The 26466-nt window shown below is 40.6% G+C and overlaps 1 protein-coding gene across 6 annotated transcripts in view; it reads right to left on the bottom strand.

Moving 5' to 3' along the window:
- Window positions 1-26466, bottom strand: part of KDM7A (lysine demethylase 7A) — a 67951-nt gene that overhangs the window by 17098 nt on the left and 24387 nt on the right. For all 6 annotated transcript variants that reach the window (XM_084809536.1, XM_084809537.1, XM_084809539.1 and 3 more), the window contains exons 2-12: window positions 24994-25079; window positions 14200-14317; window positions 13563-13723; window positions 12275-12416; window positions 10676-10862; window positions 9280-9442; window positions 7317-7404; window positions 6058-6164; window positions 1119-1210; window positions 874-963; window positions 285-491 (exon numbers count right to left, since the gene is read on the bottom strand). In XM_084809536.1, coding sequence (XP_084665662.1) covers window positions 285-491; window positions 874-963; window positions 1119-1210; window positions 6058-6164; window positions 7317-7404; window positions 9280-9442; window positions 10676-10862; window positions 12275-12416; window positions 13563-13723; window positions 14200-14317; window positions 24994-25079 — 1441 coding nt within the window. The remainder of the gene's footprint in view (window positions 1-284; window positions 492-873; window positions 964-1118; window positions 1211-6057; window positions 6165-7316; window positions 7405-9279; window positions 9443-10675; window positions 10863-12274; window positions 12417-13562; window positions 13724-14199; window positions 14318-24993; window positions 25080-26466) is intronic.

Genomic DNA, 26466 nt, shown 5'->3' with positions numbered 1-26466 from the left:
ATGGAGATAGAAGTTTAGCATAATGTCTAGTCTGGCTCGCTAGTTTCCATATCCTAAATTTCATTCCATTCCATCTACATTTTTTCTGAATTATTTTGGACTTAGGTCTATCAGTATGAGCACAATTTACTAGTTGAAAATTAACCACTGATGATGTATCATAATACTTTCTACCACAGCATTTATTTAAAAAACCAAGAACTTTCCATGTTTAGTGTGGCATCTGGTTTGTATATTTACATGTTTTGTTTGTGCCTTACTTTATTCTAATATGTAATACTTGCCTCTTCCCATGGGGACATCTCTAGTCTTTTGAGAACTTCTTTTGTGTGGAGCTCCAGGATGTCCAAATTAGAAGGAGCTTTGATGGCATGGTCTCGCAACTTCCTCGCTTTTCGTCTGGAGTGATGAGCGGAAGCCGATTCATTTGATGACCGTGAAACTTGGCACACACTTATTCCCTGAGTTTTAACTGGTTTGCTGTTCTCCTCCTTTATATAAGAGAAACTTATTTAAAGCAGCCCATTTGACAGTTCAATGCAGTTATACCAAATCTCCACTTTCAAATAATGGTGTAGCAGTATAAGAAGCCAAAGAGTTTGACTTGGATTATTTTATCCTCTTCCTGTACTATGTCTATTACAACAGTACCTTGTGAGATTGTGTGCAATAAGTGAAAGAGAATTTTATACTCCAAATCAAAGTAATTTCCATTTGATTCAAATAATCACTTACTCCAATCTTACTTTATAAATTTCTCATAAAACTTCAATCCTTGAATTCTGAATTTTAAGATAGGGTAGACTATACTTAGAATATTCTATGATCATATCACATTGCCAAACATGTTTACTATCACAGTTTTCTTCTTACCTCTACAGAACGAATCACCTTAGAGAGTTCTTTAATGAGCTGCCCAGGCCTAATATTGTCCGGAATTTCAAAAGCATGTTCTGTTACAAGCTGTAAGCAAAATACAAAAATCAGCTAAATTCCCCTAAATATTAATCAAAATAATATATACAGAAAATTTACAAAAAGGCATTGCATTTATAAGGCTCTCCTTTAAAGATAAAGCATAAGTTCACTAAAAATTCTGATGATACATTTGAACTTACATCTTTTTTCATCCATAACTTTAAAGCAGTAAGTAAAGCTTTTACTCCTTGTACTAAGAAGGTTTGGGGCTGAAATCCATCTTCTCTCAGCTCTAGAAGAAAAAATGCATATCAGATAAATATCAACATCAACAAGGATTTATCAACTGATTTCTCTCTAAACCTCTAAACCTGTCAAATATGACCCAAGCATTCAAAATAATGAATGGTAAAATGTACGTTTTCTGCATCAATACAAAGAACAGGGCCTCTTTTTAAAAGCAAGTGTTTATAATTTACAAAAATATGCATCATTCTTAATAAAGTTACAGGAGAGAAAGGTAAAATGGCTGGGGACAGATGATATCAGTGGAGGGGGTGGGTCCAAACTCCCTGACATCATTCGGACTGCTGGACTGGGGTTTTTTTTATGGAGGGGGGCAATCCTGAAAGTTTCCCCACCCTTTTTCTTAGCTATTCTCTCTCACCCACCTGCAATATGGAGATAATATTGAAATACTTTAAACATAGCACTTAAAACAAATTCCAAGCATCTTTGGGGAATGCTGAAACTTGTGTTAAAGTAACTTTAACTAGAGATTAAAACAAAAGCCATAAGGTATCCTACGATTCTGACTCTACGATCCTTCTTCCTCCCTCAGTTATTTCAGAGGCTATTCCCAAATGTTATGCCTTAAGAGATAGATACTTCCTTCTAAATTTTCAACCTATATTAATTAATAGCCAATATATAGGGCAATAACCAAGTCAACACAAGTGCTAGCATAAATTACACTGCATTAGCTTTAGGGATCTGTAGCACAATGCCAATAGCATTAGCTGATGCAACAGGATTCCCCGGAACACCTGCTGCACTCGCTAACACTATTGTTGTTGTTGTTCAGTCGTTCAGTCGTGTCCGACTCTTCGTGACCCCATGGACCATAGCACGCCAGGCCTTCCTGTCCTGTGCTCTCTCCCGGAGTGTGCTCAAGTTCATATTCATTGCATCGGTGATACTATCTAGCCATCTCATCCTCTGCCGTCCCCTTCTCCTTTGGCCTTCAGTCTTTCCCAGCATCAGGGTCTTTTCCAGAGAGTTTTCGCTTCGCCTTAGGTGGCCAAAATATTGGAGCTTCAGCTTCAGTATCTGTCCTTCCAATGAGCACTCAGGGTTGATTTCCTTTAGGATTGACTGATTTGACCTCCTTGCAGTCCAGGGGACTCGTAAGAGTCTTCTCCAGCACCACAGTTTGAAAGCATCAATTCTTCGGCGCTCAGACTTCCTTATAGTCCAGCTCTCACAGCCATACATTACTACTGGGAAAACCATAGCTTTGATTAGACGGACCTTTATCGGCAAGGTGATGTCTCTGCTTCTTACTGTGCTGTCTAGGTTTGCCATAGTTTTCCTCCCAAGGAGCAAGCATCTTTTAATTTCATGGCTACAGTCACCATCTGCGGTGATCTTGGAGCCCAGGAAAGTAAAATCTGTCACTGCTTCCATTTCTTCCCCTTCTATATGCCAGGAAGTGATGGGGCCAGATGCCATGATCTTCGTTTTTTTAATGTTGAGTTTCAAACCAGCTTTTGCACTCTCCTCTTTCACCCTCAACAAGAGGCTCTTTAGATCCTCTTCGCTTTCTGCCATTAGGGTGGTATCGTCTGCATATCGGAGGTTGTTGATAATTCTCCCAGCAATCTTAATTCCGACCTCTGATTCATCCAACCCGGCGTTTCTCATGATGTACTCTGCATATAAGTTAAATAAGCAGGGTGACAATATGCAGCCTTGTCGTACTCCTTTCCCAATTTTGAACCAATCGGTTGTTCCATGTCTGGTTCTTAGTGTTGCTTCTTGACCCTCGTACAGGTTTCTCAGGAGACAGGTAAGGTGGTCTGGTATTCCCATCACTTTAAGAATTTGCCACAGTTTGTTGTGATCCACACAATCAAAGGCTTTAGCGTAGTCAATGAAGCAGAAATAGACATTTTTCTGGAATTCTCTTGCTTTCTCCATGATCCAGCGAACATTGGCGATTTGATCTCTAGTTCCTCTGCCTCTTCAAAACCCAGCTTGCACTTCCGGTAGTTCTCGGTTCGCATACTGCTGAAGCCTAGCTTGTAGGATTTTGAGCATCACCTTGCTGGCATGTGAAATGAGCACAATTGTACGGTAGTTTGAACACTCTTTGGCGTTGCCCTTCTTTGGAATTGGAATGTAAACTGACCTTTTCCAGTCTTGCGGCCATTGTTGAGTGTTCCAAAATTGTTGGCATATTGAATGCAGCACTTTAACAGCATCATCTTTTAGGATTTTAAATAGCTCTGCTGGAATACTGTCATCTCCGCTAGCTTTGTTGTTAGTAATGCTTCCTAAGGCCCACTTGACTTCACTCTCTAGGATGTCCGGCTCAAGTTCAGTGACCGCACTATCATGGCTATCAGGGACATTCAGATCTTTCCTGTATAGTTCTTCTGTGTATTCTTTCCACCTCTTCTTAATCTCATCTGCTTCTGTTAGGTCCCTGCCTTCTTTGTCCATTATCATGCCCATCTTTGCACAAAACGTTCCCTTGAGATCTCCGATTTTCTTGAAGAGATCTCTAGTCTTTCCCATTCTGTTGCGTTCCTCGATTTCTTTGCATTGTTCATTTAAGAAGGCCTTCTTGTCTCTCCTTGCAATTCTCTGGAACTCTGCATTCAGTTGGATATATCTTCCCCTTTCTCCCTTGCTTTTCGCTTCCCTTCTTTCGTCAGCTACTTGTAAAGCCTCATCGTTGCGCTAAATGTCTCTTATGTTAGCACAATATAATTTACTTAGCGCTCATGTCAACTTGGATACTGCCCAGAGTTATTAATTCCTATACTTACAGTCTTCTTTAACTTGCCCCCCTTCCCCACATACAATGTGTTCTCATTCTCTCTCTCTTTCTTTCTCTCTCTCTCTCTCTCTCTCTCTCACACACACACACACCCCTACCGCTCAAACTTAAAAATGTCAAAGAGGATAATAAATAAGGCCTCTCAATAACCCCCTTTCTAGTAATCTATACAAATGGATAATTGAACTACATTTCAAAGTATTTTCCCATGGTCTTCTAAAAAGGAGTTTTAACCGTTACAATAAAAGAGACAGATGATGTAGTGTGGTGACTGAAACAAGAACAAAATCTTGTGGCACTTTAAAGACTAAGAAATTATGTCAGTACCTGTGTTACTGAGCTTTGAATCAAGAAGCCAGCCTCACCCCCACTAGCTGAAGGATAATTACCACTTTATCTCACAGGGGGGGTGTATGAAATACAAGACTATGAAGTACTTTGAGCATTCTAAAGTGCTATGTAAAAACATAGTATTAATATATGAATAGACTGTTGTGCCATATTATCTAGAAATTCAAGGCCAAGTGCATTTTCCTTGTACAGCATTCATAAGTGTAAACATGTTTTATCTCTTTCTCATAGGTGGACATTCTTTTTACAAAAAGAAGAACTGTTTTACTTTGCTATTATCATTTGAGCTACCAATATGTCTTGTGGCACCTTAAAAGATGAACAAATTTATTATGGCATAAGCTTTCGTGGACTAGTCTTCATCTGATAAACTAGACAGTAGTCCAAAAAAGCACATGCCATAATAAATGTGTTTGTCTTTAAGGTGCCACAAGACTCTTTGTTGTTTTCCTACAATAGACTAATAGGGCTACTACTCCATAGTGCTTAGGTAATACTACCAGTATGGATGAGTGCCTATCTCCCAATCTCTTTACAGGCCCTATTACCTGTCCAGTTCTTTGGAAAGGGTTGGTGGGCTGGTTGACCTGGGAATGAAGGTATTTCCAGATTTGATTTTTAAATTGAATTTAAAGAGGATTTGGCTGCCTGGTTCAATTCTGAAGAACAGGTGTGGTCAGACATGTTTTACACACATGCACACACACACACACACACACACACACAAAGAGCATGTCTTCTGTATCATATCAGTTGAACAGTTTTGAGTCTGAAGTAGCCTTTGTACCTTCATATTCAGTCTCCTGTTGATGGGCACTGATAATCCAATAGTCAGTCTTAAGTTTACTGATTTTAATGCAGATGTCAAACAGTCTACCAGCTTTGGTTATTTTTTCCCAGTGACCTAACCTTGTCTAAGTTCCTGATGCTTTGAGCATCATTTACTGAACATGTGTCTTACAATTACTTAGGAAAAAGCCAGTGTTAGAGAGACTGGCTGAGACCTTAAATCACATGTGGGCAACCTGCAACCCTTAGAAGCTATCTGTGCCACCAGCACATGTGTGCAAGCTGCCAAACTCCCCCCACCCCAACTGCCAAATTGTGACAGAGACAACAGAGTGTGAGGATAGTCATCCCTGCACATCATCCCCCATATGGAAATCATGCTCCCCAGACACCAAAAAGCTGCTTGGTGGGCTGGGGGAGCAGGTGTGGGGAAACTGTGGACCTCCAGATGTTGGACACTAACCCCATCATCCCTGACCCATGCTGGCTGGGGCTGATGGGAGTTGGGAGTCCAACAACATCTGGAAAGCCACAGTTCCACATCCCTGCTTTAGAGGGCTGTGCATTAATGTGATCCTGAATCAAGTATTTATTTTCACTTCCAAATAACTATATTTCACAGTTACAGATCACTGCTATTTCAAGATATACCTACTCTGCAAAGAAAAGCCTAATACACCTTCTTCCCTTGTCATATCTTTTGAACTCTACTACTCATGGATCATATGCACATTTTTTGCTGCAAACATTTTTAATTTGTACAATTTTTGAATTATATCAAAACTGAACAAAGTAGCTACACTGACATTTCCCAGTTACAGATTCTAAGTAACTTGCTTCTCCTTTGACTGTGATGCACATTAGGCATGGGTTTTCCCCCAAATGATAATAAAAAGCCTAGCTGCAAGTTCTTCTTAAAATATGAAATGAATTACCTTTCAACGTTTCCAGTAAGTTTTTGGCCACAAACCAACAGATGGCTTCAAAGAAAGGGAATTTAAAAAGATCTGGGGTTTTTAGCCTTTTCTCCATTTCATAACACCTAAATAAACAATTCAGAAGGATTATTTTATCTGATCACCATTAAATATGTTCACCCAAATTACATGATATGCAGCAAAAATGAAGCAGTCTGTCAGGGTGGACACTGAGCCCATAGAACCTCAGAGCAGTTCTGATTCTGAGGAAGAACAGCCATCCGTGGGGGAGGAGCGCGCTCGTCCCTCACAGGCCCTGCAGCTGGCAGAGATTCCTCCTGCCGGCATTCCAGAGATAGATAGCGGTCCTGGGAGTGAAAGAGTGCGGGAGGAGGGCCTGCTGGATGCTTGACGCAGACGCAAAGAGCGACGAGCTATGGAGGGCACGGAAAAGAGTCGTAGCGCCCGTTTGGCGCGCAAGCAATGGTCGCATCCAGAGGACCCAAGGGAAAAGGGGAGGGACCCTCCCTAGCCCATAAGTTCAGGGTCTGCAAGTGATTCTCATTCAAACGGGGACCAACTGTTTCTAACCTGGGGCATAGGTTACTCTGCTGTTCATAGCTTAGTCACTGGTGATAGAGTTATTAAGTTGTAAAAGGAATAAAGCCTTGAAAAGAATCCTTTGTCTGTATCTGGAGTTGGCTACTGGAGTAGACTGAAAGAGGCCGGCTAGGGCCCCCTGACACAGTCCTTAACAAACAAGATGCATCAAGATTCATAGTCAAGTGTAGTAAGACCAAACTTGACAAAGTTGGGATACCCTTATCCAGGCTCTAGGCTTATCAGTCTCAATTGCTGCACAGAGAGCTACGTAGCTGGACTTCATAAAACTAATATATAAGCCCAACTTTAAAAAGACAGAATGTAAGCAGATTTTACTATTAGAGTAGGTTTAGAACAATAACTCACTCTGAAGTAATGCTGAAGAAAAAAGTTATTTTCCTCTTTCCCAATTGAGCTTACCAAATTTAACTTTATTTTTATGTAATCTCCTGTTATCATGTTAAATGTCAGGGGCAAGTGGATTCATTTCTTTCTATCTGGAGATCAGTCTTGCAATAATCAGTCCATCCCCAGCCAAATATCAGCGTTGTCCCTTTATAACAGCCTCACACCATTTTATTCCATTTAAAGTTATGATATTAACTGAATGGAAGAAATATTTTCAAGCTTATGGAAGAAGATAATTAGACAAAAGCGAACATTCCAGGACTAACCTGAGCTGCATGCCAATATTGAGGTTGTGCAAAAAGTTCCCTCCAAAAGCCATACAGTCCTGAGAAGTGAGCACAGCATGAATCCAGCCTGAAATTACAAGTGAAACATGAATATCTCCATGATACCTGAAAACATGAACTACACTTTGCATTTCAACAAAATACAAGATAGGACAATTGGTCTGAAGGATTTACATACTGCTCGTCAATGTTTTACAACTGTATTGGTATCCCTAATCTAACTGGGTGACAAAGACATCGGCATCCTATTAAACTGCCTCTAGCTGTAGCAGTCTGATTCCCCAGAAGAAAGTTCCAGACCCACTCAAGCAAGCCAGGGCAAGCCGTACACATTATCTTGCCCCAAATTCAGACATCGCTGTTCATTCAAAACCCTTTTTGCAAACAAACTCACTCCTATTTTCCCCCAAGGTAAGGGGCCTGGGCCAGCTTGGAGGAAGCAACAAATGAGAAAGGCCTCTGGCACTCCATGCGTGTGTGTATATATGAGATTGGACAGATCTACCTAGACACACTACTGCAAAGGTTCAAAAATCCCTTAACATTCAGAACGTGTGTACATGCATACACACACCTGGACAAGCCTTTGGCAAACATTATATCAGTGTTTTACCCTTTTTATCAGAAACCTCCTTAGCTTCTATAGTTGAAATTTGTAATTTTTAATTGTACTCGATTAATTTCTTGCACAATGTTGAATTAGTGCTTTACAAGCAATCATTATGTGACACATTCAACCTATGAGCCAATAAATATACATTGCAGGTAATTTAACATGGCCAAAACAGAACAAGTAGACATGGAGGGATGATTGCTGTTTTTCTGGATTCTATCTGTGGAGCCCTGAGCTCCATTATGTCCTCATAACCTCAAAGCTAGACTGTAGCATACCCTGTGCTGAGCTTTTTACTTCACAACAGGCAGACCATTTTACCAGTAATCTAAGATTTGCATTCACCTCAGACAGTCTTCCAGGCACACACCAAACTGGTGGCATTGACCTACAAATCATTCAGCAACCTCATCCTACGTATTATAAAGAGGTTGTTCAGACGATCAGCAGGGGAAACAATGCAGCCTCGGTTGTTTCTCCCACTCATGCCAGTTGTGTGACCAGGATTACCCTAATCACCTGCGCCATGCTGCGGGTTGCTGTGTCGTCCAAACCTGGTGGGTGAATCTTCACCCACTCTACTGCAAGCCGTGGGTTGTAGAGTGGGTGAAAATTCACTATGCCTGCACCACACACCAGGTTCAGACAACATGGCAACCCACAATGCAGCATGGGGAATTAGGGTAATCCCGGTCGCGTGACTGGCATGGGTGGAGGAAACAACCAACATGTGTTATTTCCCTCGCTGATCATCCGAACCCATTAAAAGATTGTTGTAAGCCAAGCTTGGTCAAGCTTTTCTCCCAACAAACAATCCTGAAGCACAAATCTAGGCAATCAGTTGAAACACAAATTGAAGCTCCATTGTATTGCTAATGATCTTGCTAACTTGCAAGATAAAAGTTACAAATGGTTATCTATTAATTCTTGCAGTAAAGATTTACTATAATACTGTAACACATAGAGCCAGGAGCCATTTTCTTTATAAGCATTTTACTGTTCTCATTAATACAAACAGTATGTTAACTAGTAAGATCAAGACTAGGATTCTTTCTCAAATTTTAAATGTACAAAGATGGACAATATTCAGGCTGGTAATAATTCACTAATAATTTACTAATTTTCTCACTCAAATTCTTTACTGGTCCTACCTGCTGCCTTTTTTATAATTAATTCAATATTCAAACCCCAAGTCCCTCTCCTGAATTAGTCTAAAATTGCTAAATGCATTAGCACCATTGAGAATAAATTGAATTAAGAGTTCTCTGAATGCCAGCCACCAAATGTAGCATATTTGAGAATGGTAATTCATTGGGGAAGGCATTTTACCTGTTGGAACAAATAAGGTATGTCCTTGCTTCACAACACATTTGTAACACTTGTCAACTTTATCTCCGAAGTACACTTCACTCTGGGTGACAGATGAACTCCAGGATTCATAAATTGCAAGGTTTTCATCAGTAGGTTTGATCAAGTAGAAGATCTTCTCACCCTATACATAAAAGACATTGAATGAGGGGCTGTATATCGTTAATGCCATTTAATAACTACTAATGTCAAACAACCCTGCAACTTAATGGAAGTATAAAATGCAGTAACACCATCTTGATTTAGGGCTGCCATTTAGGAAGAACTGAGAAGCAGTGGAACGAGAAGTTTAAGGGGAGGTAGGAGATGACAGGATGGAATCCGTGAGGGGAAATAATTTCTGAGTTCCCACCCAATTGGGTATGTAATTGTTTTGGACCTAGCAAAACAGATAACTCAATAACATACAATTAGATGAGGCTGTTTTTATTAATTTCTCCAAACATTAGGCTTACTAGTGTTCAGGCGGCGTTTTTAAAGTTATCAGGTCAATAGTCACAGAACGGTAAGAAATATGATCAATCTTCCTTCATGCCTTTACTTGAACTAATGGTTTCAACACAGTTACAAGATGGGGGATACTTGCCTCAACAACACTACAAGCGAGAAGGATCTTGGAATTGTTGTAGATCATAAGCTGAATATGAGCCAACAATGTGATGTGGCTGCAAAAAAGGCAAATGCTATTTTGGGCTGCATTAATAGAAGTATAGCTTCCAAATCCCGGGAAGTACTAGTCCCCCTCTACTCAGCACTGGTTAGGCCTCATCTGCAGTACTGTGTCCACTTCTGGGCACCTCACGTTAAGAAGGATGCAGACAAGCTGGAGAGGGGTCAGAGGAGGGCAATAAAGATGATCAGGGGACTGGAAACAAAGCCCTATGAAGAGAGACTGAAAGAACTGGGCATGTTTAGCCTTGAGAAGACAAGACTGAGGGGAGATATGTTAGCGCTCTTCAAGTACTTGAAAGGTTGTCACAGAGAGGAAGGCCAAGATCTCTTCTCGATCATCCCAGAGTGCAGGACACGGAAAAATGGGCTCAAGTTACAGGAAGCCAGATTCTGGCTGAACATCAGGAGAAACTTCCTCGCTGTTAGAGCAATACGACAATGGAACCAATTACCTAGGGAGGTAGTGGGCTCTCCCACACTGGAGGCATTCAAGACGAGGCTGGACAGCCATCTGTTGGGGATGCTCTGACTTGGATTCCTGCATTGAGCAGGCGGTTGGACTCGATGGTCTTGTAGGCCCCTTCCAACCCTACTATTCTATGATTCTATATGCAGAACATAACCTTCAAGAATATTTTTTAAATGAGAACACTGTACATTTTAGAAGTCAGCTATGTTTTCTTACCCAGAGAACATGATACCAGACAGAAGTGCCCCCAAAATCAATATGAAAATCTGTGTAGCTATCTTGAACTCCCATTAAGCAGTACTTTTGAACAAAAGGCTTAGGAAAGACTGAATCATCTGGCCAGTAGTTTTCCACCCATGAAAGTTTTCTGGCAATATCAGGGACTTCCACTAATTCAGACATCCTTAAAAATAGAAAACATACAAGATTAAATAAGAACACAGTGACTGAGTTTTAGTGAAGGCATGGAGATGTAACAAGTGTTTTTCTCCTAACAGTATTTTGATCTGTATCATCAGCTATACTGAATAGCTCTACAGTAAGAGACCAAGGAAAGACAGACTTTCAGTTCATGATATTAAATGTAGCATGTTCTCAGATCTAGGACTCACATGCTACACTATATCATAGTATATTTAAATACAATAGAAAGGCAATAAAATAACTCATTTAAATCCAATTTCTAGTATTTGGTTGTAAGTCAAAATGTTTTAATGGTTATATACCCAAAATAAATGGTCTTTTATTTCAAAATATGAACTTTGTCTCTTTGTGTTCAAGATTTTCGAGAAGCAAAGGCTGGAGGTTAATTAATGGATTGACTCCTGTTTTATGGATTTTTAATCACCAACTCACTGCTGCAATATTATTTGTTATTGTTTTTACCATTTTTATTATTTTTATTTTATTATGTAACTTGGTGGCTGTGTTGAGGTTTATTCAAAATGTAGGATATGAATTCCTAAAATTAAAATAAATAAATAGTTATTGGGAAGAAGAATATCTTCCCATGAGATAGGAAATAAGTCTTCATGTTGTTCAGTTTGTAGGTAGGTTCAAATATTTATTATTTTAGTATTAAGCTAATTGTACAGCTTAAGTAGTTAAATGGCATATAACAGGATTGGATACCAAGGTGGACTCCGTAGATTATCCTCCTGAAATAGGACAGCCTCTCATGGAGGTTGATCCCAATGTGTGTGATGACTTGTCACTTCCTGTCACTCTCCCAATATAGCATCCATAAAAAAAACATTTATCTTATTTATTGCATCACATGTATAAAAACCCTGATTAAGGTAGAATCTTTTTCCCATCGCTCCCTGCAATAGCAAATCTTTAATGCAATATATTTGACAGTGGGTCATGGATTCAATTAAGAGATTCTAAGTGTACGTTTTGTTTTAACAGATTTGTATTAAAAATTAACCGCACTATTTTTAAAAAGACATTTACTATAACAGAAATCATTTAAAATATTTTTATTTCCTTTGCTATATAGGGATCATATGTAGCCCAGTCCTTGTTCTACGCAAAAGAAGATCAATAGAACTCATTCACTCTTTCAAACAAAGTTTGATTAGGGTAATCCCTGCTAAGCTTGAAACGCAAGTATCATAGTCAAGTTACTATTAAACTTTCATTTATCTGCAAATTGCCACATGCCAGCCTCCAAGACCAACTTTCCTCCTTATTATTGCAAGTCTTTAGGAAACGAAGCAATTATATTGCTACATTTAATAGTTTATCTTTAATGTAATCCTCTTCCTGTTATTACAGGAAATCCAAACAAGCACATGAAAACTGTATACTCACTTTGTGTCTGAGAATTCAAGGCTGATCACATTTAATACTTTTGGTCTGTCAGAGTTTGTGAAATACTTAACATAATTATGGAGCTTCATTTTACTGTCTGCTTGTCTTGCCACATCAATAACATCTATCACTTTATCACCGCCTGGAAAAGCAAGACATTTTAAAGTCTCTACGTAAACAGGAACCACCAACCAATAAACATAACTGAGAATCACATTTAGGGATTTTAGCAAGGCGTTACTTTCTACATAACTAACTGCTTCTACTTACTTAAAGCTATCTGAAAACAAGAACCAACTTCATATTCTCGGGCTGTTCACACATAATGACAACCTATCAGTTTAAAAACCAATGGATTGTCAGGGATGTGCAGTGTGCCCACCACTTCCACTTTACAGCACAACCCACGACTGACTCCTTCGTACGTTTGCAGCATGACGTGCAAACCACAGGGTTGTTTAGGGGCTAAACTACTCAGTGGTTAAACCAACAACAAACCATGGGTTAACTGCTGGGCTGTTTATCCCCTAAACAACCCCACAGTCTGGGTTTGCACATCACATTGCACAACCAAACGAAGGAGCCGATAATGGGTTGTGCTCTAAAGGATTTTAAACCAATGAGTTGTCGTTGTCATTGTGTTACTTTTTAATGGTAGAAGGCATTTAAAACAAAATGTGTAGTGCACTGACATAATTCTATAGTGGTCATAGAAACCTGAAAGTTGTCCCTCAGAAACTGAAAGTTGTCCCTCACATACCCACTAACTTATCTGTTTTATTGCCAGTGTGGAACTGCTACTCCAAAGACAGTGAAGACACTAAAAATGTACATATCAAACTTTTACTTTTGGAATAGTGTCACTAATTCTGATGAGATTAGTTTGAAAACAAACATTTAAATTGAAGCACTAATGTGTCAAAAATTCAGCTTAAATGCATTTTTATCTTATCACAGTGTGCTGCAAACAAACAAAAACAGTGTCTAAACTTCCAAGTGTGAATTTTTATCCTTCCCGTCACGTTCAGTTTTAACTGCAGGGGCCCAAAACCCAAACACAAAAATGATTGTTTCACTGACTACGAGCTGACAGGTTAAACTCAGCACACCACATTCACAGAGTAGACTGGAAAAGGTTAAACCTCCATTAGCAACTGCATGCATCTCCTTAGGTAGCCCCACCTCAAACTATAAGAACCACAGTCTTAATTTTTTTCAGAAAAATTGCCATTTTAACTCCTAAGCCCATTTTTACCCTATTATGTGTATCTTGAAGTACAGTCCATACCTACATATCGTTCCACATCCAGAACAGAAAAAGTAGAGGGTGGAAGTCTGAGACCTAAGCCATCTAATTTAGGAATCATAATGGGAACATCAAACCCATGTTTCTCCAGGTATCTTTGTGTCAACTGGCTGCCATGCATTTTCAAAATGATTTCATCAGCACTAGAAAAGAAAACAAACACTAACATTTAAAAATTAACCAACAGCAGAATTTAAAAAGAACCTGAGTTTAGTTACACCACATTCAAAAGTGCAATGGGTGCGTGTTTAATTGCTGCAGTTAAATAAAGCAATAGAAACATCTTGTATTCTCTGTGAAAGTCAAGGCTTCCACCCTCCCTAACATTTGTAGTGTACATGTACACAAACTGGGTATTTTCAGTGGCTTGCCTTAACTGACTATAGTGTTGTAAACTGCCACTGCAATTCTGATCTACTGACATCAATAGGATTTTTGCAGGATGATTGTCTCTAGCATTATCAGATACCTTGGTCAAATAAACCACACTCAATTTCCATGGTTTCTGGAGTGGTAAAGTTTAAAGCATGAATGCAGAATTGATGTTTGAAGCAGTTAGATATACCAAAGACTTTTCCCTCTTTATATGACTTCTAACTTCTAATGCAACTTATCTTACCTTGGGAATGAACGGGTGCGTAGCTGTTTAACAAATGCTCGTGTTCCAGCTTGAACTGGCTTGGAACCATCATCAAATTCTGTATAATCATGTCTGTGCCAGTTCCTTCTCTTCTTCACTAGACAGTGAGAAATAAAATACAAATTAGCTTTTAGAATTAATCAGTACCACTACATTTGTGGCATAAGGATTTGTGTGTCAGATTAGGACTGGAGAGACCCAGATTCAAATCCCCAACCAGCCATGAAGCTCCCTAGGTGATCTTCTGACAGTCACTAACCTGGTTCAGACACTCAAATCAGCCACGGTGGCTTGTTTTAATCCCAGGTGTGTGGTGGCACGTGCCAGGCACCATTACCCTAATTACTCGCCCAGGCACAGCTTGTCGTGTGGTCTAAACCCAGGAGGCATGGCTTGTTGGAGGGGGAAACAACCCACAAATAACCCTACAACAGGCCTCCACAGAGCTGCTGGCAAAATATCAGTAATCCCATCTAGACATTTCATGTTCATTAAGGTTTCATTATTTCAAAATTGAGAAATACCATTGCTACAACTAATTAAATGAGAAGAGTATTACTACAATAAATGCTTGAGTGACCTCCAATATTTTCAACATGTTCACAAGTCACATTAATACTAACAAGAAGTTTGAAATCTTAATGAAAACAAAACGCATACTCCTAGCCAAACTCTGCACAGTGATCAAATAGCTACTGGGCTACTTCAAGGAATACAGGGCTGTCAAGTAATCTGGGACTGGCAACAAAAATTTGTGTTTGCCTGGATAGCAGCCTTCCAAAGACCAGTGCTCACAGGATGGTCAGCACATGGAAACCATTTTCAATAGATTCCAAAGAAAGCTGTCTCTGTACTACAAACCACTGTATGTAGCAGCTCACCACAGGGACCATGGCATTTTCTCTACACCAGCACAGGTCTTTAGGGAGAAAAAAGAATGTGGTATCCTGGATGATGCAAACAAACAGCTTGCTGTATAGAAGCAGCTGCTATAGGGAGCCATTTAAAACAGCCTCCATGTGGCAACCGTTTTGTAAGCGCCAATCTTCAGTGAGCATATTTTTGTGCAGAATGATGTATATCATTCTTTCCATGTGTACACACCTGTTCCTTCAAGCTCAATGACCACTTTGGAAAGCAGCCAGTGGCATCTGACAGTTATTAAGGTAGGCAGCTGCACTACAAAAGGCGCAAGACAAAGCCTCTGATGTAACTGAACTCCTCTAAAGGACAAATCGGTATGTCTGTTAAAAGGCTAGTGTTACTTACAACTAGTTATAGTCTTACAAAGTGCATTTTTAAAAGGCAGAGATTACTCTATCTAAAGTGTTGAATATTTACTCTAAAAAGGAGTTAGATTTATTCAGAGAAATAGAAACAAACCTCCATTTCAACAGGTGAAGAGGAACAAAATAAAGGCCCAGCTGTTATATGGTGTTCCCATATGGATACTGCATTGAACATGTTCTTTCAGTTTTTTTGTACTCTATATGGTGTGCCTAGATGTATATCAGCAGCAGTACTTCACTTGGAGGCTGGGCTCTCTTCTGTTGAATGTAGAGCACGGTCTCTAGCTTTTAGTTTCTGGTTAAAGCTTGTCTTCGCTGAAACATCTGAGTTATTTGTACCTTATTCAGCAAGATCAATATGTCAGCTCACTGTGCAAAGCCTTTAGTAATTAAATACAACTTTTAGGTTTCTCTGTAAATTTTCTGCTCACACGGGGCCATTGTCAGGCAAAATCCATTGTTAATTGCCAGATAAAGGATATGGACAAACTGTGTCCGCAGCCTGGGAAACTTGTTCTCTACTCCATTTAGAGGTGTGCATGTTTTACCTTCCAAAGAGTCAGCAAATTCTGGAGAACATAACTGTCCCCAAATACCGCTTGATTTTTTTCCCCAGGGCTGAGTTTAATGGTCTGCCCTCTGCTCTACGGCCATTTCTCAGGTACTCCTTATAAAGAATGGGTTTGCCCCTGTGAGGATGGGGTTATAGAAACACTGGCCCATGTCTTTTTTGTATGTAGCTTCTATAAACATGACCGAAACAGATTACTGACTCCTACTCTACTGAAAGTCCCAGGTAGGACTTTTGAAAAGTATCTGGTCTATTTACTAAGGACAAGGAAAAAATAAAGAAATAGTGGCCAGATTTCCTTTTTTTAGCTGCAAAGGCACATAACAGGATTTGATCTGCCTAAACTCAATTTGTTTCTTCCCTAGCTTACATATGTACCATATATTTTAATTTCTATATTCTAATTTATTATTGTATACATTGTAGTTTATACATTTTAATACATTGCATCATATAACATAACCTCGATATTTTTAATTTAGCACATCATATTTTTATCCTGGTAATCTTAAAGTATTGTGTTACTTATTTCAGTCTGTACAGAGTAATGAATTTATGTTACATTTGACTGATTCTGGTGTGCCTCTGTTCATTGAATAGGCCTGTGACTGGATAATAAACTTTGATTGATTGAATTTAAAAAAATAACTATTTTGGTATGCAGCAAAGCCCATCTAGACGGAATGCACTTATACACTGACTATTAAAAAGTCTGGCATCCAATTAATCTGGAACTTCAATGAAATACTATATATCAAAGGTAATTACCATAAAATGGTACACTGATGTCTTATTCTGCCTTCTAAAATATACTTAACACATTTTGAATCAATGAAACATTGTGACCCAACATGAAAAGCAAAGTTGTAGAATTAATTTAATGATCTGCAGGTTAAATAATATTCGGGAATACTTCATAGATAAAAATCAGCCAAGTTTAAAATATCTGAAACAGCCAATACATTGCTTTGTACTTCACTAGTGACTACATCAAATTGAGATTCTCAGGGCTCTACACTAATACAGATATTAGGGCAGATGAACAAGATACATGAAATCAGGGTGGATCCCCACCTATTACCACAAGAGAAGACAGACAATAGACTTGTTCAGGGATTCAGCAGACAGTATCCAATGGTACTCCTACACAGAGTAGATGACCCATTGAAGTGAATGGGCCTGGGTAGGGCTACGACTGGATACTGCCCATCCAGTCCTCCATGGAAGGGTTTTTCCAATACCAACAGTTTGTAAAATCAGATTGGACTGGCAGCCTTTCTCTGACACAGTGCCACAGAAAGCTAACAATGATTTCTTGACTGCCCCTCTTGATTTTCTGGCACTAGAAAAGCAACCCTCTGCTGTTCTTCCTTGGGTGTGACCAATTCCCACAACAGTAGGCCATGTGTGTGCATACAAGAGCATGCTAAATCTTGAAAGCCATCTCCCAAACGGATCTAGCATCCTGGAGCCTGATTCAGAGACTTGAAAGTAACACTAAGCACATTGACAAGTGTGAGGCTCTAGAACATGAGACAAAGAAGTTAGGAGCTTGGGTGACATTCCTACCAACAATGATTCAACCAGAAATAGGCAAAGAAAAAGTTAAAACACTTGGCTGTGCAGGCAACTCTGAGAATTGACCAGATATTTATTTATTTAAAACATTTGTGCCCCTATATTATTAAAATCTCAGGCCAATGTACCGATAAAATCAATTTAAACAGTATAAAACAATAAATAATTGAAACAGCTAAAACATATTAAACCATTAAACAAGCTAATGCCAATTAAAATCTAAAAGATTACAGGATACATTTTATTTTTTTTAAATGTGTTTCAGCAACATAGTAAGGAAAGGCTTTAAATTGCATAGGATATGGAGATGTGATCTCTTAACTATTATATTCAAGAGCGACGGCACATGCCACACCCCAAAATAAAGGCAACAATTGGGCCCCATAAGAGACTATTACTAACGAGAGATTCTAATATACAGTCAGGCCAGAAATATTGGAACAAGGATAACTGTTTTGGCAGTTGGCCTCTGTACACCACCACATTGAAGTTGAAAGGAAACACACCCAGATGGGAGCGAAGTCAGGACTTTCAGCTGTAATTCAAGGGGTTTGACAAAAGTGGGGCACTAGCCATTCAGGAAGGACAGCCAGTGGCATACACACACACCCATCATTGGTGGCTCATAAGTAATGGAACAAACCAACATCATTTCAAATGTAAGGATCGCCTTTAATACTTGGATGAAAATCCTTTGCGGTCAATGACTGCCCGAAGTCTGGAACCCATGGACATGACCCAATGCCGAGTTTCCTCCCTCAAGACGCTTTGCCAGGCCTTTACTGCAGCTGCCTTCAGCTCCTGCTTGTTTGTGGGTCTTTCTGCCTTCAGTCTTATCTTCAGGAAGTGAAAAGTATGCTCTATTGGACTGAGATCAGGTGACTGACTTGGCCATTGAAGAACATCCCACTTCTTTGCCTTGAAACTCTTGGGTAGCTTTTGCTGTACGTTTTGGGTCATTATCCATCTGCAATATGAAGCGGCATCCTATCAGTTTGGCAGCATTCGGCTGAATCTGAGCAGAAAGTATAGCCCTATGCACTTCAGAATTCATCCTACTGCTTTGATCAGCAGTCAAGTCATCAATAAACATCAGTGACCCGGTTCCATTGGCAGCCATACAAGCCCATGCCATAACACTGCCTCCACCATGTTTGACAGATGATGTGGTATGCTTTGGATCATGAGCTGTTCCATTCCTTCTCCATACTTTTCTCTTCCCATCATTTTGGTACAAGTTAATCTTGGTTTCATCAGTCCGAAGAATCTTATTCCAGAACTGGGCAGGCTTTTTTAGGTGTTTGCTGGCAAAGGCTAATCTGGCCTGTCTGTTCTTGAGCGTTACCAATGGTTTGCACCTTGTTGTGAAGCCTCTGTATTTACATTCATAAAGCCATCTCTTGACTGTAGATGTTGACAATGACATTCTTACCTCCGCAAGAGCGTTCTTGACCTGGCTAGATGTTGTGAAAGGGTTCCTCTTCACCATGAGTAGAATTCTGCGGTCATCCACTTTAGTTGTCTTCCGTGGTCTTCCAGGCCTTTTGCTGTTGCTGAGCTTGCCAGTTAATTCCTTCTTCTTCAGGATGTTCCAAACTGTTGTGTTGGCCACTCCCTATGTTTTTGCTATCTCTCTGCTGAGTTTATTTTGTTTCCTCAGCCTAATGATGGCTTCCTTCACTCGCATGGACACCTCTTTGGACCTCATGTTGGGAGTTCCAGTGAACAGCTACCAAATGCAAATGTAACACTCAGAACCACCTCCAGGCCTTTTATCTGCTTGACTGGTCATGGGGTACCCAGGAAACAGGCCACACCTGGCCATGCAGCCACTTGTCAGCCATTCGTTCCATTACTTATGAGCCACCAACGAGGGGGGGAGGGTGTATGCCACTGGCTGTACTTCCTGAATGGCTAGTGCCCCACTTTTGTCAAACCCCTTGAATTACAGCTGAAAGTCCTGACTTCGCTCCCATCTGGGTGTGTTTCCTTTCAACTTCAATGTGGTGGTGTACAGAGGCCAACTGCCAAAACAGTTATCCTTGTTCCAATATTTCTGGCCCTGACTGTAGTAATACAGGAAATATGTAAAACAAAGTAGGCAGGGTACACACTGTCAGTAGGCAAAGTAAATGCTGAACTCGTTAGCAATACCAAGACAATGACCTGGTTTGCAGATACAATCCATGGTTTAAACAACCAATGGGTAGCTGTGCATGAACAGGAGAGAGCAAGTGCACAACCTCCATGCATGACTTATGGAGGTACCAGTGGGGACTGAGGCTAGCCAGCATGATCCCCTCACACATATTTTCAACACGTAACAGGGGTTGTGTGAACTCTTATGTGAGAAGGGAAAGTAATTTAGAACACAGAATTCAAAATGGGACACACAGAGCAGATAAGGCCAAACTACCCAGTGCCTATTTAATTTCCTTGTTTCATAATAAGTGTTTAGTGAGGAAACATTTAGAAACACATTTGTAGAAGGAATGGGAGAGATCACATTTCAGAAGTAGAAAAGTTTATTTCCTAGACATCTGGTTCACTTGTAGGACTGATAGGGTTCACCCTTAGGGTATGCATGTGTGTGTGGTGTCTGTCAGTGTCAGAAGAGGGAAGTGCATTGTGTCTCTGCAAGCTGTGCAGAGACATCTTACATTGTCCCTGAAGGACCTGCCAGTGCAGGCCCTGCAGCAAGGGTGGAGGGCAACCTTTGCTCTCACTGAAGTGTTTCAAGTGCTTTACTTTTCTCAACAGAAGTGAATGGCAACCATTCAAATTTATCTGAGAAATAAAGGTGTGTAGTTGGAACACAATATATATAGTATGTTATTCTCTGAATTCCAAGGGTAGGGGAGTGAGCTCAACTTGCTTTTGACAGTACAGAGAGATGCCTTTGTGAAGACACGTCCTTATACCCATCACACCAAGCTAAGTTATGGGGGAAGGAGGCTGCAGGAGAAAAGGAGATTGTAGTTTGGCTCACTGCAGAGCACCCTTGCAGGAATTCCTTCATCTCCCATATCTGTTTTAGTGAACTGGAATCAGGCTAGAAGAAAGGGAGAAAAATAAAGCAGCCTCCTTTAGTTTTACCCTCCGACTCCTAAGGAATTCAAAGAAGGCTCACTACCAAGGAAAACATGCTTCTTAGTCAAGAAGCCATGTTTACCAAGTAACTTGTTTCCATGTTGGGCAGCAGTATGCCTGCAGTGCACCCTAGGTAGGAGATAAGGAACACCCCATGGGCTCACACACTCCTCCTCCTTCTCCTGTCCCTTTCATTTCCAGAGCCAACCATGATACAGTTTAATGTCTATGCAGGCATTTTCACAACTGTAGTTAGCTTAAACAACAGTTTGCAAACTGTGGTTTGGAGTTAAAGATAGAGAGAGCATTCGTGCATATGGAATGCTGCACCATGGTTAGCTCCAAAAATTCATTCTTGTGCAAGATGGAGGAGAAGGAGGGAGAAGGAAGGCGTGAGTCTGCACGATACTCCCGAACTTGCAACCACGGTTAGGAGTTTCAGCAGCACTGCATTTGTACTGATCCACCATTGGCGGCATTAATCTGTGCTGGTCCAGCATCTCTTAACTTGTGACTGCCTCTACACACGTAATTGTAGGTGTGTACATAAACACAAAAAGTAAGGGCCTGTGACCACAGGTACTTTTTACTGAATTTGGTAATTAGCACAAAACACAGATTTATTACTACTACTACTACTACTAAATGTTTAAACCTTGCCAATAATTCTGTTTCATCTGCTACTTGTTTTATTATTTTAATTTTGTAAGCCACTTGAGAACCAATCTGGTGAAAAGCAGTAAAGAAATATTTTAAATAAAAGAATACAACTTTAGCCATGCTTCAAAAAGATATTTGTGTGTAACTAGTTGCACGAGAGAGTGGGTGGGAATGCACGTTAAAATACAAATTCCAGTGAAAGTAATGCAGTACAGATTAATATTTTGGGATGCACTTTTCTATGTGCATCAATTTTATGCTGATAGTTCCTGATCCAGCAAGTGAAACACCCAAAGGGGCTGTTTGCACGTCACAACAAGCCATTGTGGATTAATTTACTGGTGGGGCTTGTCATTGTGCGCCAGCCGATATGTTTAGAATGCAAGCTACAGCGTGAATGTGCTTGTCATGTCATGTGAACCCAACCAGGGTGGGTTGTTGGTGTAGTTAATGAACTACCCATACCTCTAAATGAGACATGGTTTCTGGGTGGCTTATTAACCACGCCAACAACCCACCCTGGCTGGGTTCGTGCAATACAACAAGCTGCAGCGCACCTGCGCTGCGACTTGCATTTTTAAAATGTCGGCCAGTGCACAACGACAACCCCCAGGGTAAAATAACCCACAGTGGCTTGTCGTGATGTGTGAACAAGGTCAAAGAAACCTGTTTACATGCATGGATCTCATTTGCTGGGTAAGGATTTAATTAATTAAATTTCTTAATCGCCCATCTGGCCGGTCACCCAGTCACTCTGGGCAATGTACATCAATACAAACAGTTTTAAAACAATAAAATTTTACATTAAAACATCCTATTTCTAAAAATACTCTAACTCACCCCAAAAAGCCTGCCTGAACAACCACGTTTTTAACGCGTGGCAGAAGCTCCTTAAAGCTCATGACAAAACTCCTGCAAAAAATGCCTCTGGATGAATGTGAAGCCCTTCAAATGGATACTATCAAAGATTATGTGGATCAAGTTTACATTTTCCATCCCTTTCTACTGCCAAGAAATTGCAATAGGTTTAGTAACTGAACACAACAGGGGGAAATTCAGCAGCAGATTTGGAATCATTTCCCACATCCTTAACCGATGTATATTCCCTTTGCCCCAAGGCTCAGAGTTCCTTCCTCTTTACCTTAACACCATTCTTTTCATTGACATCCCCAAATGATCCCATATCAATGACCATGATATACATGCAGAGCCATATTTCAAACACTTATCTGTAGCAAGATTCAATTTGCATGAACTGAAACTCATCTGATACAGTTCCTATTCCATTAAAAAATAAAATATAATGTATCACAGCTACTCAAATCAATAGGACGAGTTTTCAACATATTTCTGTTCAGTTTTTACACTGCATTTTTTACAATAAAGATGAACTGGGCAGTATATCAAGAAAAGTTCGTTATGTCAGATTAACTTTTTATGTCAGATTATTTTAAAAGTTACGATTTATGGTTGAGTTCTCCCACTTCTTCCCAATTATTTTTCTTATTCTGAGATGGAATGATCTGGGAAATATAAATAGTCAAGTGGAATATGGGGTTGGGTGCCATCAATATGCTAATGACAACCAGCACTCATTCGGCGTGTTCACTCATCACGACAAGCCACCATGGGTTAATTCATTTATGGGGCTTTGTGACATGTGCCAGCCAGAATTTTGCATATGACAGTGACAGCAGGGGAACACTGTGGCTTGTCGTGTCATGCGAACCTGGTGTCTAGGCATAGTGAAGGACTGGACGTGCGTTAACAAACCGAGGCTTAATCCAGACAAATTGGAGATGCTGTTGGTGGGAGGAAAACTAATCTGGATTAGGAGTATCGCCTGTTCAGAATTTATTGCACTCCTCCTTAGAGGACCAGATTTATAGCTTGGGAGTACTCATGGAAGACTAGGCAGAAACTATGGCCAGGAGCGGATCTATGCAGCTTTGGCTGGGGCAGCTGTACCCTTTCCTGGATAAAGCAGAAATTACCACTACCAAACCTTCCTTCGTTGAATCCAAACTAGGTTACTCAAACACACTATACATAGGACTGCCCTCGAAAAGCACTCTGAAATTGCAGCCAGTGCAAAATAGATAAATAAGAGTGGTTACTGGGGCTAGCTTTTTGGAGCATATGTCTCTGGTTTTGTTTAAACTGCATCATATTACAGTTTGTTTCTGGGTTCAATTCAAGGAACTAGTTATTACATATAAAGCTCTAAATGGTTTGGGATCAGGGTATCTGAAGGACTGCCTACTCCCTTATGAACATGCCCATCCACTGTACTTGTCACCCAATAGCTTGCTCCACATCCCATTAGCTTCAGAAATACAGTTGTTTGGAACATGGGACAGGGCCTTTTTGGTCATTGCACCTAGGCTGTGGAACTCCATCCTCTGAAAAGGTTGATTGGCTCCCTCTCATGGTTTTTAGGCAAGCTGTAAAACCTTTTTTTATTTCTCCAGGCATCTGGCCTGCCCTATACTTCTTTCTGTTGTTTGATTGTTTATAAATGTCTCTGCTTTAAGGCTCTCCATTTAAAAACAATATTATATCTGTGTTTTTTATGCTTGCAAGCTCCCTTGGAGGCCCTTTAAAGGCTGAAAGGTGGGGCGCACATAGGGATGTCAGAGAATTCTGCCACGAATCTCGGGGAGGCCGAATGGCAGTGCATTCGGCCCCCCGAAATTGGTGGCGGAACGGTCTGCCCCCCCCCCCGACAGGACTTACCTTGGGTGGATCTTCCTGGCAGCAGTGGCTCCGGTTCGGTGGTGGTTCGGCAGCGGCAGCTGCGGGGGCCGGTCTTCTGACCGGCTGCCGCCACCACCATTTCCAGTTAAAAAAAAACAAAAACGTGATAGGCTACGTAAAGATTTACGTAGCCTATCACAGCTAGATTTTTAAAAAACACCGTGATAGGCTACGTAAATGTTTACATAGCCTATCACGGCAGATTTAAAAGAAAACAACAACGCGCGTACGCAAATGGCGGTGCCCATGGGCGCCGCCATTTGCGTTCCTTATTTTGGCACGTCTTAGTCTGCGTAAATGTTTACGTAGACTAAGACGGCGAAAATAAGGGGAACGCAAATAGCGTAGCGTCTACACTATTTGCGTTCCCCTTATTTTCGCCATCTTAGTCTACGTAAATGTTTATGTAGACTACGACATGCCAAAATAAGGAACGCAAATGGCGGCGCCCATGGGCGCCGCCATTTGCATACGCGCGTTGTTGTTGTTTTTCTTTTAAATCAGCCGTGATAGGCTACATAAACATTTACGTAGCCTATCACGGCTGACTGCAGGGACGCAAACGGCGGCGGCTACAGCCGCCATTTGCGTTCCTGCTAGCCAGCGGCCGGAAGTCTGGCCGCTGGCGGAGCCAGCTGGCGGCTCCGCAGAATCCCTGCAGAGCGGAGCCAGCCGGCCAGAATTTCAGGGGAGAGGGACGGAGCGCCTCCCCCCCCACCGCGACTCACCCCGTCGAAAAGGTAAGTGACTTTCGTACATCCCTAGGTGTACATGATTTTATAAATAAATAAAATAAAGTGCATCACTGCTTTAAAATCCATTACTTACTTAAAGAGGGTCCATGAAGAACTGCACAATTGGGACAGTGGTAGAGGTCAATGTCAACAGCATGGTGCTCTTCTACTCTGACACAACTAAAAAAGAGAAGAAAAAATCTTCAGGAATTCTACATTGTAATTGCACCTATGTATGAAAATTATCAGGAGTTACATATAACAACTTTAGGACATTCTAGATGCCAGGCGCTGAACACAGTTTCAACATTTTATTCCTAGGCTTCTAATAAGGCCTAGAAAACAAATAATTACCCTGGGTTGGATCCAGAAAAAGTTATTTTAATAGGACTAAAGCATGACTAACTTAGTCTGGGTCCAACCCCCTGAAAAAGCCATATTGACAACTCTACCCCCATCCCACTTCACAACTGATTCAGACTCTAAACCACAGCCTTCCAATATGGCAGCTGCCCTGCCTTATGCTCCCACAGCTAGAAAAGTCACTCACTGCTCCCTCTTTGGTATTCCTAAGAGAGGGAAGGCTGTTCAAATGCTTCATGCTACTTACACAAGTCATGACAGCAAACCACTATTGTGTAGTGGTTAGTCTGCCAGGCTGGAAAGATCCACATTCAAACTCCCACTTAGTCATGAAGCTCACTGGGTAATCTAGGGCCAGTTACAAGTTCTCAGACTAACCTACCTCATAGGATTATTGATAAAATGGACAGAAAGAGGAAAGAAACAAATACGATGCTTTGAATTCCTTGAAGAAAGGTGGGATATAAATGTAGTAAATGGATCATAAGAACACGAGTTTTCTTAGGCCCTATGGAAACGGTATACTCGCTGAAGCCATAAAGAATCAGTCGCAATTGCACTGAAGGAGCCGCAGTGTTAAGTGGGATGATTTTATCCCACTTACCAGCTATAGGATACCACTTTAGCAACTGCAGCGCAAACCTGTTTGTGACACAGTAGCAGAACAAAATGTGTTAAGAGCAATTCCCTGGGTATTTATTTTTCACTGATATCAATAGGACTTATTTCAGCAAACTACAGCTGGAATAAGGATCCAGTTGCTAAACAGATTGAGGGTCGATTCAACCCCAGAACGCTTCTGGGCAGATCCTTTGGCAAGAAGCTATTTCCAACCAGCTACTCAACTTCCCCACACCACCTGCTTTGACATCATGCAGATTATCAGAAGAAAATTCCTTTTTAATGAGAACTTACTTTCCTACAACCAAACCTAGAAGAGAAGTACTAAACAGAAATCTTACCTGGGATTTGGTGTAAACTATACTAGCTTCTCCCAAGACATATTCTGTGAGGAAAGTCGGTATGAATTCAACAAGTTTGTTAGATGATGCCTTATAAATGCACTCAAAATAGCTAGACCCATAGAAGTATGCTTAAGCACAGGTTGGAGAAACTTTTTTCTATAAAGGGCCAGTGAGCCCAGAAAGAAACTATGGGGGCCAGAGCCAACACCTTCAAAGCTGAGCCTTTTGTAACGGGGTCT

The sequence above is a fragment of the Heloderma suspectum genome, chromosome 7 (genome assembly GCF_057233095.1).
Source record: "Heloderma suspectum isolate Gila_16-S chromosome 7, 16-S_ref, whole genome shotgun sequence".
NCBI lineage: Eukaryota > Metazoa > Chordata > Lepidosauria > Squamata > Helodermatidae > Heloderma > Heloderma suspectum.
Note: the sequence above shows the minus strand (reverse complement) of the source record. Positions and strands in the feature narration are given on the sequence as shown.